The 15,472-nt window shown below is 41.5% G+C and overlaps 1 protein-coding gene across 5 annotated transcripts in view; it reads right to left on the bottom strand.

Moving 5' to 3' along the window:
- LOC145994004 (acetylcholinesterase-like) overlaps positions 1-15,472 on the bottom strand; it is a 476,238-nt gene that overhangs the window by 155,951 nt on the left and 304,815 nt on the right. For 4 of the 5 annotated variants that reach the window (XM_083130064.1, XM_083130065.1, XM_083130066.1 and 1 more), the window contains one exon: positions 6,536-8,150. In XM_083130064.1, the coding sequence (XP_082986190.1) occupies positions 6,536-8,088 (1,553 nt within the window). In that variant the 5' untranslated portion in view covers positions 8,089-8,150. Of the gene's footprint in view, positions 1-6,531; positions 8,151-15,472 lie in introns of those variants that run through there. The other variant, XM_083130069.1, reaches the window with a different exon arrangement.

Genomic DNA, 15,472 nt, shown 5'->3' with positions numbered 1-15,472 from the left:
GTAAGTTAACAAATGAACTCATATTTTCAATTCAGAAACATTTTATATGTAAAAAGTACTAAATAAGCACATTTGGAAGCAAGGTCACTTCAGTGATAATGGAAACCACGGGCCTAGATTATCTCTTTAAGATGAGGGGAAATAACTCGGAATCAGCTCATCCCAATCTTCTCCTTCATTTGGTGGCTCGTGTTAGGTAACGTTACAAAAATCCCCCCCTCTTCTTCCTTGCTTTTCAAACTTTTAACAGACTCCACCTAACCTTGCTCTATCCGTGGTGGTCATTTAGCGCGTTAAGCTCTTCCAAGGAGGCGCCTTTCTCTTTCCGTCTCCTGAGAAATCGACTGCACTGTCTCTTTTTTCCCCCTCCAGCTTCTCTTTTTGTAATTTCTCCAGAAACCTTTCTCTGATATTTGTGGTAGGATGGAGCTTTTGCCGGTTGCGCTTTTGTTGGCGTCGGCGATTTCTCTCGCACTCTCAAACCGACCCCTTCCGATCCAGACAGTCTGCTGTTTCCTCCAAGACCTTTTTCGTTTGTCTTAAAGGAGACATTCCCTTTCCATTAAGGCGACTTCAATGCCAAACTTCACATTGGTTATTGGTCCACAATTATAGATAGTGCCATTTGTAACTCGAGTGATTATGCTAATTACTAGAGCCCGGAAGTTCAGTCATTTATTTTCGTTAAAATAGGCAGGCAAAAAGGCATTTATAATGTGGAAAATAGGCACTCAAAATGAAAAAAAGGCAAAATAAACCCAAAAAATGGCACATTTGGAAGTGGCTTACTTTTGTATATAATTTATGGCAACATGTTAAAATCTACATTGGGAAGAGCATTTCAATTTTCTCCGTCTTGATTGCACATAACTACAAGGTGTTTCTTTTAAGTTCTCAACATTCATTGATAGTCGTCTGTCAGAGAGAATGTTTTTCATAATAGAAAATCATCTTTCTACTTCGACAGAAGTTATTGGAGCATACATAGAACAAGCTAATGTAGCTGGACTCATTTTGGTAACAGTATTTTCATCTTTTAGAATATCACAAATTGTTTTCAATTGTTTCAAGTCCTTATTTGCACTCACTACCCGTTTGCACTTTTCTGCAACAGCTGACCCCTTTTCTCCTGGCACTTCCATCATCTGCTGCATAGATTCCTCGAAGATTTTCATGGATGCTACAAGATCTCACCTCTTTTTTCTAGCTTTGTAATTGTCTCTGACAATGCACCATATTGTGCAAAAATAAACGACAGTTCATTCTTCAGTTCTGAATAGCACAGGAGTTTTTCACTTCACGAATTGAAGCCGCTTCATTTTCTGGATGAGCATCGATCACCTCACTGATTTTTTCAAGGTTGTTAGCATAATATATAGCTGCTGATATCCAGGTTCCCCATCTTGTCAAGACTGGTTGCGGAGGAAAACTAAGCTCAGGCGTAACTTCCTGAAATTTTCGGGTTCGAGAGGGAGATTTCAGAAATATCTTCTTTGTGTTCGAAATCAACCTGTCCACTTCAGCAGTCAATCATGCACAAGAAATGTTAACCGAAAGGCAATATCCTGACTCAGCATGAAATACTTTTTCTGACACTTTTCTCCTTCAGCAATGTTGAAACATGCGTGAGTTCAATATTACTTAAATAAGGCGAAAATTATTCACGTAATAAACGGAAGAAAAATAAATGCCAACATTTTTTTTAAAAAAATGTTCAAATTTCATTGGAAAAAGCAGAAAAAGGCATTATAATTAAAAATAGGCAGTGGGGTCCCAAATAGGCAAAATAGACAAAATGAAAAGGCTTCTAAAACATTCGAAACAACATAAAAAACGTATATGCGGAAAAATGTTATCAATATATGCAGTAAATAAAAAGAGGCATTTTGCCAAACTTCCGGGCTCTACTAATTAATTACAATCATGAACTCAGCATCAAGAGTTCTCACGCAGGACAGACAGGTCAAGCGGGACCACTTGATGCCTTTGGAAGATAGAAAAATTATTTCTTTTACTTTTTCTTTATATTATTTGCATCCCCTTCAACTTTGTTGCTCTTTTCTTGTATCTTCTTTAAACATTCTCATTTCCTTCCTCAGATTTAGAATTAATCTCTTTTTGCTTATTCCATCTAGAGATTTGTACTCTTTCTCTCGCTGCTATCGCTGCGGGACAGAATGTTTTTAAATCCCGACATTCGGGACGGGAAATATTCGAAATTTCCCTAAGCTCTGAAAATCTCAAATTGTACACGTCATTTTCACCTTGAGTGATTGTTTCTGCATTTCCGGAATAAAAACTAACGATTTTAGATAAGTTCCAGACACTTACAATGCAGAAAACGTCGAGAATTAACGACTTTTTAAAATAACCGTTCGATATTTACCAACTGCTCTGGATCCCAAAAAGTCGGGAAGTCATTTCCCAAAGTATTTTTCCGATCCAGAATTTTCGGGATCCCGCACACCCCAGCCTATTTCCTTAATTCTCTTTCTTTTTCTTACCGTGTCTATCGTAAGCGGGTCTAGAACATTTTTCTGCAAGGTGTATAGAATATAATGTAAGCATATAAGATGTAACACTTGAATTAATATAATGTGCAGATTTTTCGACATATCAAAAACAGCCTGCATAAGTGTGCGGTGCTATGAAGAATATGTGTGTGTGTATTTGTGTATTAACATTAAGGCAATTATACCCTGTACCAGCTAACTGTAGACCAGGCGAACGAGAACAAGTCTCTGCGCAAGTAGTGACGCGAGACGGCTCCACCAATGAACAGTGAGAGAAACGGGATTGCGTAATGGGCGACGGGAGTTACCCGATTTCTCTGCTTCGCTTTGTCAGCGTTGCAAACTTTTGAAAGCCAGAATGCCGTATGCACATGGCAAACGGACCGTATCTTTGTCTCCACTTCAGTACGCTTGGTTTAAGAATTTCTTAGGGAAATATTAGGGATAAAACTACAAGAGCAAATTTTGACAAGCCGTGCATTTAGCGTACGGATTAAGGTCTGGACCGTACGGTTGGCAACACTGCGCTTTCACCACTTGACTTCCCTCCTCCTTCTCCTCTGCCGCTATGCGCGGCCCAGCTCCACAGTTAGCTGGGACAGAGTATACAAGGGCTTGTTTTACGTCCAATTTGTTGTCAGATAAACTGATCTTTGTGAAATGGTGGTAGTTGTACGTTAGTTGTATTAGGCCTAACAATGATGGCAGATAGGGATAACCTCGGGTGAATCTATCACAAACATGAGAAATATTTGATCTACAGCTCTCGCTTTGTGTCCATCCCTTAACGTTATTACCTTGTAACCAAGAAGCCCGGATTCGATTTCCGGTGTCGACATATTTAAATGTCTAGTCAATGTAGTCCCGATTTGTTCGAAACTTTGTTTTATTCTTTTGTTATGTGGAAAAGATCTTGAACATGTTTTCTTTGTCGTAATACAGCGTGTTTCAAAAAAATTGATATCATTACAGATGTAAATATCTCGGTAAAACACAGTCAAGGTTGAGGAAACTACACATGTGTAATGCTCAACTCAATAAGATTTATGCATAAAAATATGTGTAAGAAATTCAAAGGCATGTCGATGCCACAAATGATTGTCCACAAGTGTTCAATATGGCACCGCCTGTGACACGGCACACGTCAAGTCGGCAGTCCAGCTACTGTCAAACACGCTGCAGCATGTATGTGGTAACAGTCTCCAGTGCGGCGGTGATTCTCTGCTGGAGTTCCTCTAAGCTTGTAGGAAGAGGGGGGGAAATAGAAGAGGCCCTTCACATAGCCCCAGAGGAAAATTAGAAGGGGTCAGGTCTGGTGAGCGTGTCGGCCATTTCAAAAGCACATTAACTTCATCACCAGCACACCCGATCCATCGCCCTGGCAGTGTCTCGTTGAGATGCGCCCGCACAGTGAGCTTCCATTAAGGTGGCGCCCTGTCCTGTTGCAAAATGAAGTGTTCATGTTCGTTTGCACTGAGTGTATTCATGAGCCAGGTTTGAATCATTTGCAGATCATCGCCGGCCACATTTCCCGCAAACGAAAAACGGGCCATAAAGAAGATTCTTGGGGATGAAACAGAAGACAGTCACTTTTGGCGAGGCTCTCAGTTGCTCAAGTATGACATCGGGTTTGTCTTCGCACCAAATGCGAACATTATGCTTGTTGACTTTGCCATTCGTGTGAAATGTGACCTCATCACTAAAGCAAGACATGTAACAAGGTTGTCTTCATACCACATTACTCATTGATTTTTAAGACGAGAATTGGTAACGGTATAAAATTTATTGAAACACCCGGTATAATGCTGTCAATACTATTTATAACATTTCTTCATCCCTTTTTAGAAGGGCCACGTGCCCCTCCTGCTAAATCCTCCAATAGTGTGTGTCACTATTTCTATCGTCTTCTTGCCGGCCCCTGTGGCGGAGTGGTTAGCACATCGCGCTACGACGCCAGAGGTCCCGGGTTCGAATCCTGCTCTGGGCAATATTTGTGAGTGTCCATTATCATATCATTACTCATCCCCATCTTCGCAAATTAGCCAAAAGTGGCACAAAAAGCGAAGTAAAATAAAGCAAATATTAAAAAAAATAATTATCGTCTTCTTTCTTTGTCCACTGTTGTCTGTCACCGTATCTCTGTGCCTATTTCTCTTTCTCGGTTGTTTTATTTTCCCTATTATTATTATTATTATATGCTAACTACTAATCCATATTATACTTTCTCTTTACCATTTTGTAAATCTTTTATGCATTATCATTTTTCTTCTTTTTGTCACTTTCCTATAGACATGGGTTGTATCGGAGTACACTTGTTTTAACAACGTCGATTATTATTATTTCTCATTCGCTTTTCTGTTTCTTTCCTTTTCTCTTTCTTAAAATATTTCTACTTATAATGATTCGTAAACATTACACGCGATGCTAGCTCAAATATCTGGACAATACGAATTCTAAACAACCTCGGGAATGTCCTTCGGAGTAGGAGGACAACCAAAATTCCTGTAAACATTTTGTTTCTAAAAGTATTTTGACCCTTCTTATTGAACACTACCTATTTGGCTATTTGGACTAAATTAGTAGCTACAATGTGCTTCATATATTGACTTTTCACTGCTACGTATCACATGCAAGGGCGCCCGAAGGTTTTTCTTTCTCAAGGGGGAGCAGAGTAAGATTTCATATCTTGCCCTTCAGTCATATAAACTTTTATTATTATTATTATTATTATTAGTATCATTGCAATTATTACTACTACTACTTTTCAAATCATATAATTCAAATTGAATTGAAGAACCTTGGCATTGTATACAAGTTCAGACTCGAATCTACACACAGAAAACTAAATGCATCATATCGATTGATGCACCAGAATGCATCGATTGATGCATTAAAGTTTGTTTTATGGCTTCTTCAAGGAATCAGATTCACATTTGATGCATTTGGGTGCATTTTTGTATGTCGTGAAAGAAACACCAAAGTGCATCGTTTGATTCAAGTGAGGATTCCTTTCAGTCGAGATGCACTTCAATGCATCTGTTGTTGTTCCTTGATGCACCTTCCTGCATCTTTTCGGATGATGCACTTAAACGTTTGGTCTGACCTACAGAGTTTATGTAGTTCAGACGACACGGCTACGTGCGTTAACAAAAAAGATGCAGGAAGGTGCATCAAAATGCATCAAGGTTCATGAAAACGCATCAACTGATGCATTGAAGTGCATCTCGACTCTGATTCTTTGAAGAAGCCATAAAACACACTTTAATGCATTAATCGATGCATTCTGGTGCATCAATCGATATGATGCATTTAGTTCTCTGAGTCTACTGGAATCGCCTTGCTTCCTTTCCATAAACCTTTATTACTTTATTGATGAACAGTTCTTTGTGGTTTTTTTTTATATTTTCACATGCACAGATATCAGACAGGGCACACTTAATCTACTGTCCTTCATGCTTTTTACCTTCGTGAAGGGTATTATACAAAACAAAAAATAATAATTCAAAATGACGGGGTCGTATTCCCGAACAGTCGAGAAATTCCAACTGATCTTATTTAAAAGAGCTTAATTCTTGATATTTTCTGCACTATAAATGTCTGAAATTGCTTAAAATGTATAGTTTTTCATTGCAGAAGTGAAATAAACCATCAGATGAAGGAGAAATAGTGTGTACAATTCTAGAATTTCCTGGTGGAGAGATGGAGAATTTTTCAGCACCGAATGTCGGAATTTTATGTCTTTCCTTCCCAATCCTGTTCTGACTAACTTTTTCCATCCCGTACACCCCTAGTTAAAGCAGTGATGTCTCTTGTGAAAATGTTTTCTCGTTATTTTGTTGGACATGGCTGTTAATTGTTGTATCTGGTATCTGGTAAATTCTTTGTAAAAATAATATAGCTACAATTTCATCATTTGAATTATGTGAACGTTTTCCATATATCTCATGGGGGGCAAGTGCCCTCTGCCCCCTTCGGGTGCCCTTTAGTCACATGACTACCATTAGCACTACAGAAGTACTCACCCAGTCTTGGCGAAGTTGGCCCAGTACCGCATCATCCTCTTGCTGAGGTCAATCTCGCTCGACGTGTAGCCCTTCTCCGGATTCAGCGGCTCCCCGAAGATGTAACAGATCTCGTCTCCGTGGAGCACCCCTGTCCAGCTGGGCCAGGGGTTGCCTACGGAGCGGTGCTTGAAGTAGTACATGTACACGTTGTTCCCGGTCACGGCGTAGTGGTACGCGAACTCGTTGACGTTGCAAGTGAACTGGTAGTCTCCCACCATCTTGTCCAGAGCGTCTCTGTTCTTGATGGGGTCGTCCGGATTGAGCCAGTCCGTGTACTCGAAGATGATCGCCTCGCGGGCAATGTTGCTCACGTAGGGGTTGAGTTCGATGACCGCCTGGAGGAAATCGTCCCTGTTAACGTAGATGTTCTCCTCCTTCTTGAACAGCTCCGTCAGGTAGTAGATGATGAAGTAGTAGCCTTCCTCCGTGTTGCTACCCATCAGGATGTTGGTTTTCTTGAAATTCTTGAGCGCCAGGGACTTGTGCGGCATCTCGTCGATGAACGCACCGTCTATCACCGGAACGAAGGGGAACTCGCAGATCCCTTGCGTCCCCCACTCGTTGTTCACGAGATCCGACGCGTTCACCTTCCTCAGGCAGTCGATCACAGCCCGGATGTTGTTCCGGTTGCTGGGGCAGCCGACCGCCTCCGCCAGCCTCAGACCCCGGAGGACGCTCTCGCTCCGGTCGATGATCGCCCACGGGGCGGTCGCCGAACCGGACTGCATGACCGCCTGACTGAACAGGTTCCGGCTCAGCGGCGACAGCAGGTGAAGGCTGACCGCCACGGCACCTGCCGACTCGCCGAAGAGCGTCACGTTGTTGGGATTGCCACCGAAGAACTTGATGTTGTCATGCACCCACTGCAGCGCCATCAGCTGGTCGAACATCCCCGCGTTGCCCGGAACGTCCGAGGTGTCGAAGAACAAGAAGCCTAAAGACGCGACCCTGTATTGCATAGATACCAGGATGACGTTTTCCTCCGATACGAGCGTCTTGTGGTCGTACACGTCCAAGGTCGACGTTCCCGAGTAGAAGCCTCCTCCGTAGATCCACACCATGACGGCCGCGTTCTTGGGTCTCGGCTTGGGCACAACCACGTTGATGTAAAGGCAATCCTCGCTGAGTTGGGTGTTGGGGTTCCACATTGTCGCACCGGGAAAGTCCCCGAAGAACGTATCAAAGATCTGCATGCAGCTGTTGGGAAACTTGTTGGCTTCATATATCCCGTCCCATCGGTCGATGGGCCGCGGATGCCTGAACCTCAGATGTTTGATGGGCTTCTGGGCGTAGGGGATGCCCAGCCACGCGTCCACCTGCTTCCCCGTGGCTGCCGTCAGGGTGATGCCTCTCACTTTGCCCTTCTTGGTCTCTATGAGCAGGGGGTCGTCGTCCAGGTGGCGGGCCCCGTAGGTGTTGGCGGCCATCGCCAGGAGCAGGAAGGCGGTGACGGCGAGGTTGGGGTACCTGCTGGGCGGAACAAACAGACCGAACATCCACCGGGGGTCCATCACGTGACGAGGGTCGGGAGAGCGGGCCGGGTTCACTCCGGTGTTCGGTCTAAACCCTTTATCTGCAAAGAGAAGAACAGGCACTTGTTAACCTCATTGTCCCTAGACTTCTAGTAAGAACTTAATCACTTAATATTTACAATAACAGTGACTCTTGTTTGAATTGTTGTTTTAAGTACACTTTATGCACATCATTAGACTAGAACTACAGTTTAAAGTGGGATCCGAACAACTATGTGAGTGTGTGCTTTGTGACTGCCCCTTCATCAATTTCATCGTAGCATCACTCATTTTCACCTTCACGATTAGCCAAAAGTGGCAGAAAAGCGAAGTAAAATAAAGCAAATTAATCGATCAATAAAGTAACAAGAATATTCAACACGAAGTAACAAAATACTTAAGAACATTCAACATGAAGTACAGGGTCTCCGAGAATGAATGGTAGGGTTTCATGAGGTCTCTGTGAAGTTGTATTATGTGTAATGGATTGAAAGTACTTTTATTTAATTCAGTTACTCAAAAGGATTTCGTTCATGTGTTTCTTTATTTTCTGTCATTGTTGTTAAATTTATCATTTTTGTTTCAGATGTTTAACCTTCAAAACAATTGAAGCATGGCCAAAAAAAGTTTAGAGAAATTCTCGGGGGATATTTCTGTCATGGAAAAATTCAAACTTCTCCCCCATCCCTTTTATTGCTTGTTGGCACACACTTTGAGCACCACCTTACTTCGCTAATCATGTGCAAGAAGAGTCGGTTTCCAGAACCCCATCCCATGGCCCGCATGAAGCCCTGATCTTACTCCATAAGACTTCTTCCTCTGGGGCAGTCAAAAATGAGATCTTCAGTGAAGGAATTGATAATCTTGACCACTTCAAGGAAAGAATTGGACAAGAAAATTGCAAGCGTTATTCCAGAAGTTGTTGCCAGAGTGTGGACCAAAATTGAATATCGTGTATTAATGGTGTGCTCATATTGAAACTTACTAATGTTGTTCGTAATATTATTGAGTGACTGAATAAAATAAATGCACTTGCAATCCATTACAGATAATACATACTTAACAGAGACCTCATGAAACTCCACCATTCATTCTCAGAGACCCTGTTCATGGATCTAACATGGGATCATATTTTATCGTAATTTCGGAAAAAGGTAGAGACCAATCACATAGAAATGTACATCGTTAATCCGCACACTGCCTACATATCTATTAATTCTCCTCAGGACCGTAGTTTCAGGTTAGGATCCATGTTTTGGACTGTACATCGGCATACCTTGAACAGGAAAATGCCAACGAATTATATAACCGACTTGATTTTGCATAAGTTTTATGTTACATATTTTTACATATTTGCTAATTTACTTTACATAAAACAACGTATTTCCGTAATTTTTCCTATCTTGATTATTTTTCCTATATTTTCGAACTTTGAAACATGATGAAGAAAATTTGTAGCTCATGTGATGTCATATTTTCTAATCATAGTCACCTAAAATTGCCATCCAAGTCGAAAGACAGGCAGGCTGAAGGGAAAAAAAGCGGGAGCTGGAGTCCCCCCACCCTTTCTGGTTACATATTTTCGTTTCGCTCTTAGGTTTAGGCAGATCACCTAGAAACTTGGCATCGGTGGACAAGAAAGCTACTATGTTCAATATGTTCAAATAAAATAGATATCTAGCAGAATTCTTGAAATTGCTTGAACACTCCATTATCATTAATATTACATATGTTTATACTACATATTTAACTATATATTCTTTTGACTACATATTTAGGTACATATTTTATCAGTTATTGTTACATTTTTGTGTACATACTTTGTACTTTGATATTACATAAATATCCAGAGTGTAGTAATGAGCAAACATGGAATTACGTAATTTACGGTGAAGGCAGCACGGTTCGAATCTCTGGTATGAAAGGAGGTTTCTGCCGTCTTGATACTATTTACCTTATAGAAGAACAATGCGTTACAAGTCTATGGGAAAGAACTAATGTGGGGGCTCTCTCTGTTGATTGCAGAAATAATATATAGCAAAATATAATGCACCGGGAGTCACATTATCCGTACTGAACTGTGACTTTAGTATAACCCGAACGTACTTTCAAATGAAAATTTTAGAAATTTCACAATTATGCTCTTATTTTCACCCTTTCCTCGCTAGAACTCCCTTAATTTATCACAAGCCACGCTGCCTCCAACACAAACAACACTTTAGCGTCATCTTGCGGGAAACTCTGGTATGAAAGGAGGTTTCTGACATATTGATGGTATTTCCTTTATAAACGAATAGTGATCGGTACAGAAGAAGAGCCTATGGGAAAGAACTAATCTCTGTCCAATCCACAATCGTGGCGGGTTCGTAGTAGTTCTTGAAGTTCCAGTCTGTTGACTCTACCTGTTATTCGTTAGTCATTGTCATGGCGGGATATTCAAGAGTCAGGCGGTTTGTCACTTACGACTGTCGAAAGTATATTTAGAAGGAAAGACGTTTGCATAAGGTCAAGGAAAGAGTTGACGAATGGGTACTTTGAGATGAGGTATCCCCTTAGGGAAGGTAGGTGTGGATCTCTCCCTGTTGATTGCGGAAATAACATATAGAAACAAACATATGGTGCAGCGGGAGGTACTTTATCCATACTGAACGATGGCTTTAATGTAAACGGAACCCACTTTCAAGTGAAAATTTTAGAATTTTCACCATTAACCTCTTATTTTCGCTTCCCTCCCGCTAGACCTCCCTTAATTAATCACAAGCCACGCTGCCTCCAACACAAATAACACTCCAGCGCCATCTTGCTTCGGGTTCGCAAGAGCCATCCGCTGGGCTAAACAATGGGTACATTGTTCTCCCCTGACCCATGATGGACCTATTGTGCAACAATCCTTCGCAGGAACCCTGAAATTCCTTCCGTTAACTTTTCCACCCAACAATGCCGGCAGACAATGTCACTTTACCAAGGTGCCATTCACTCGGAAGTAGACGGTACACGAAGCGTAGGGAGCCACAGTTCCCGCTCACCATCCGAATAATTGCATTTCCTTTTAGTCCACTGCAAAGTAAACAATAGACGCTGGCCCGGTTGGCAGCGAGGGAAGGGGGAGGGGTGGGAAAAAGGAGGGTGATCCTTCAGTTGCCAAGGCAACCGGAGGAATAAGAGGGATTTTTCTATTCACGGCACCTTTCGCACGTATCTGCAAGGCAATTGGGTACGATATGAGCTGAGTGAAAGGCAAATGACACGGTAGTCAATATGGTCGGCCCGGCAAGTGGGAATGGACACGGGAAAAAAAAGAGAGATAAGAAAAAAAATCGAACGTCGATCCGTGTCCGCGGGAATTCAGGAATCAATATCTCTTGGCGGTAGCGAAATTATTCATTCTACCCTCCGCCCCGGTCCCCCCATCCCCAGTCTACGTTTTCGAGGATCCGTGGCTATATGTTTCACTGGATGTCTTGTTGGGATGTGTCCTACGTTTACCAAATGCTTTATCGAAGTCTATTTTGGACGCTAAAGGTAAGAGTCTTTCGGGCAATTGTCACGAAAGGCCTCTAACATAGGTTCTAAAATTATTAAAGAGGCACTGAACGAGTAGAAATAGGCATTAAATCCGGCTCTGGTCTAGTGGTTAGCGTGTCCTCGAATCGAATCCTTTGGAAGTCCATCGGGCTGATCATTTTAGAGATAAACTCAGGGTGGCTACTTGCCGGGAAATCCGGGAATTATGCGTGAATTCTGCGTACATTCTTCTGCGTAGACGTGAAAAATTGCAACTTATATTAATCACATCGAATTTATGCATATATATAGGGGAGAGTTGCCGAAATTGGACCATTGCCTAAGTTGGGCCGCCTTTGTTTTTGCCTATAGACGAGTATTTGAAACAGGTGAGTTGGCACAACTGGTTGGCGCCAGTGTCATGTACAAATGACTGAATGGTGAGTCAACTAGAGACGTTCGACGAAGTAGGAGTGCTGTTATTGTGTTTCCATTGTTCGTGTTGCAATTATTGTGCTTCGGATCTTAAGCTCTTGTGTAGACTAGGGGTAAGTAATCAAATGTCCTGTAGTATATTATAAAAGTGCCATTCATTAACCACTAACCACATGTGGTAAAACTATGGTTTAGTTGCGTATGTTCGTGTAGCGTCATATTTTATTAACTGGGTATATTTGCCTAAGTTGGACCACCACGTGTTTCCCAAATTGGACCGGGGAAAGTATGGGCTGTTAATAGAGATGGAATTGCAAATGGCTATGGCAGCATACAATAATTGGGGATTATGGCTTGAACGAGTGTAGTACAAGGTATGGTTTGTTTGGTTTACAGCTGACCGAATATTCAACGTGGATGAGTCAGGTTTCACCACAGTTCACAAACGTCCACAAAAAATTGTAGCAAAGAAAGGAAAATCACGGGTAGATGCTGTTACAAGCGGCGAACGTGGAGTAAATACCACAATGGTGTGTGCAGTGAATGCTGCAGGTGTCTAGATACCGTAGACATACATACCTTTTGTGAGCGGCCCAACCAAAGCAACCTGTGGTCCAAGTTAGGAAACCTGTTGCTTATAATGGACCGATGTCACTACTATCGTTTATGTACCCTATTATATTGGTTCCTGCATTTTTTGCTGAAATACATATATGTAGTGAAAGCTAATAGTTTGTGCTTCTCTTACCTACAATTTCGTTCTCTTTCTGTGTCTTGTTTTTGATACAGAAGCAAAATAGTACCAACTGGTCCAATTTAGGCAACTCTCCCCTATAAATCACCTTAGGAAAATTTTTACAATTTAGCTTTTACTTTTGTCGAAGAAGGAAAAGAAGGGTGCGTGAAAAATATATAGAACAGAATTCTCTCAGTCCGTTTACTTAGTTCGCCCCCTTTGCAGAACATTTCCAACTTGTGTTTGTAGATGTATTTCCAGTCTGAGTATGTAAATTCCGCATCTTAAATTAAATATTTTAAATAAATATACCGTTTAATTTAATTAAATTAGAAATTTTGGATACATTGGAATCGCACAGACCCTTTATAGTATATTGTTAATATATTTGTATGTGTATGTGTAGGGATGGTGAGAGACGGTAATACGTAAGGTTGAAATAGAGAAAACATCTGCTTGAATTTTTGCAAAATTCGCCTTGAAAACCAGGAATTATACTTGAATTTTATCATGGTCCTAGAGTAGCCACCCTGAAACCTAAATACAGGGTGTTTCACTCCCTCTCCGCCCCTGATTTTCGCTTATAAAAATCAAACTATTGGTCATAATGTAATGAAATTTGTTACGGACATACCTTGGTGTACGAGAAGCATAGTGACGTCACAGTGAGTGTTGGAAGTGGTCGCCATTAGCATACCTGCACACGTTGTTTCCAGTTTCTTCACTAAATATTGAATGGAATAATTTGCAGGCGGTTTCTGGACCCCAAACTGTGCTATAAATTGTCGCTGGCATGTCTTTATGGACTCCGTTTTCCAGCACGTGCGAACGATAAACACATGCTGTTGCACTGAAAACCGACTCACAACTACACTGCTTTGTTACTGTACTGTAATCACGAACCACTGACTGTAAGCACGAACTTTCAACCGAACCCGAACAAACACGAATCACTACCAGGTGCGTCACAACAGCAGGGCCAAGAACTCAGACTGAAAGCACACGTCCGTACCATTGGCATTTAACGGCAGACTCGCCCAGACGCACGCGCATGTCCGACTAGAGAGACTGTGGCTCCATCTCCAATGATCTCATCATGCTTATCATACACCAAGGTATGTTCATAGCAAATTTCATTACATTTTGACCAATAGTTTGATTTTTATAAGCGAAGATCAGAGGCCCAGAGCGAGTGAGTGGAACACCCTGCATATACAATGACACTAAACAGAGTAGGAGTCACTATAAGTATGGTTAACTAGAGTGTATCCGGCGTATACCCTAGTCTACAGCCTTGCCGTAGAGGATTGTTCTGCCTGTGAGTCTGCATCGAGGGTGTAGTACGTAGAAGAGAGGGAGGCGTGAGGGCAGTTGCCCACTACTTTTTGTCACTTTTTGCCCCCGCACGAAGGCTACTTAATGCTAACCCATGTCTACCAAGAAAAAGCAAACTATCCTTGCCCGCCGCCCCCAGTTTTGGCCCTACAGATTGCAAAATGTTTTTCAATGCTCGTTCACACGATTTATAATGTTTTCGGGGCTTCTGTTCATCAGCTACTTACACACTACAACCAGTGGCAGCGATTGGGTTCCAAAATTTGGGGGCAAGGTGCCAAAACTAGGGGGGGATGGTAAAGACAGTACATTTCCCGGAGCGAATGATATAGAGAATGTCTCTAGTATACTAACTAAATTTGGTCTTCTAATCACGAATCTGTTGTTAAAATGCCGCGGACACGTCTGGAAATCGTGAAAAAAGCTGATGTAAGTTGATTTTTTTTTTAAAAAAGAAGCTTTTTCGCATTGTTTTAAGAACAAAATTTTAACTGCTTGCCTAACCTAACCTAACCTAACCTTACCTTGCCGGAAATGGTTTGTGGGGCTATCCGTGAATGGTTTTTGGGGCTATCCGTCAATGGTTTGTGGGGCTACCCGTGCATAGTTCGTGGGGTTACCCGTGAATTTTTACACGCGTCTGCGGCATTTTAACAACATATTCGTGATTAGAAGGCCAAATTTAGTTAGTATACCAAATATTAACGTAATTAGAGACATTCTCTATATTCTTCATTCATACCCATTTCCCTTTGTAGATAAGGTAGCATAATGTGGGGACAAATGTGGCAAAATGTGTGGGGGTCAACTTCCCACCCTCACCCCTCCTAATCGCCGCCACTGACTACAACATAACCTAAAGGATCTTTGAACCGATTTAAAATAAAAAAAATGCGTCCCGGTTTTTGTAAATTGACAGGGAGAGTGTTAGTTGACCGTAGAATACTTCAAATATTTCGGCGATTTCAAACAGTATACTACTTATCCTTCGCAAATCGTTTAAATATATATCGGAAATAGCTTTATTTTCTGTCGTAATAGTTGGATTTAAACTGTAAATTATTATTACCTAGTTAATAACAAGACATTAATTTTTATCAATAAATAGCGACTCGATTGTAATGTTTAAAAGTTATCTAAAACTGATTAATTTTCCAGTTCATTGCAAAATTTTGAAGTACAGAAATATGTATTATTTGTGCTGTCATCTATTGATATAAATCTTAAGCCCATATTTCACTATGACGCAAAAGCATATTTCAGGCCAGTGATGGTCAAAAGTGTCCAGCACACTCTGTGGTGTGGAAGGACACCTTCAAACTGTTAGTTTCTCATATACAGTTAGCGGCAATAAAATGGGACACTCAGATCCTA

This window comes from Lepisma saccharinum, chromosome 10 (genome assembly GCF_977018435.1).
Source record: "Lepisma saccharinum chromosome 10, izLepSacc3.1, whole genome shotgun sequence".
NCBI classification, from domain to species: Eukaryota; Metazoa; Arthropoda; class Insecta; order Zygentoma; family Lepismatidae; genus Lepisma; species Lepisma saccharinum.
The sequence above is the reverse complement of the archived record's forward strand: the minus strand, read 5'-3'. Positions and strand labels throughout refer to the sequence as shown.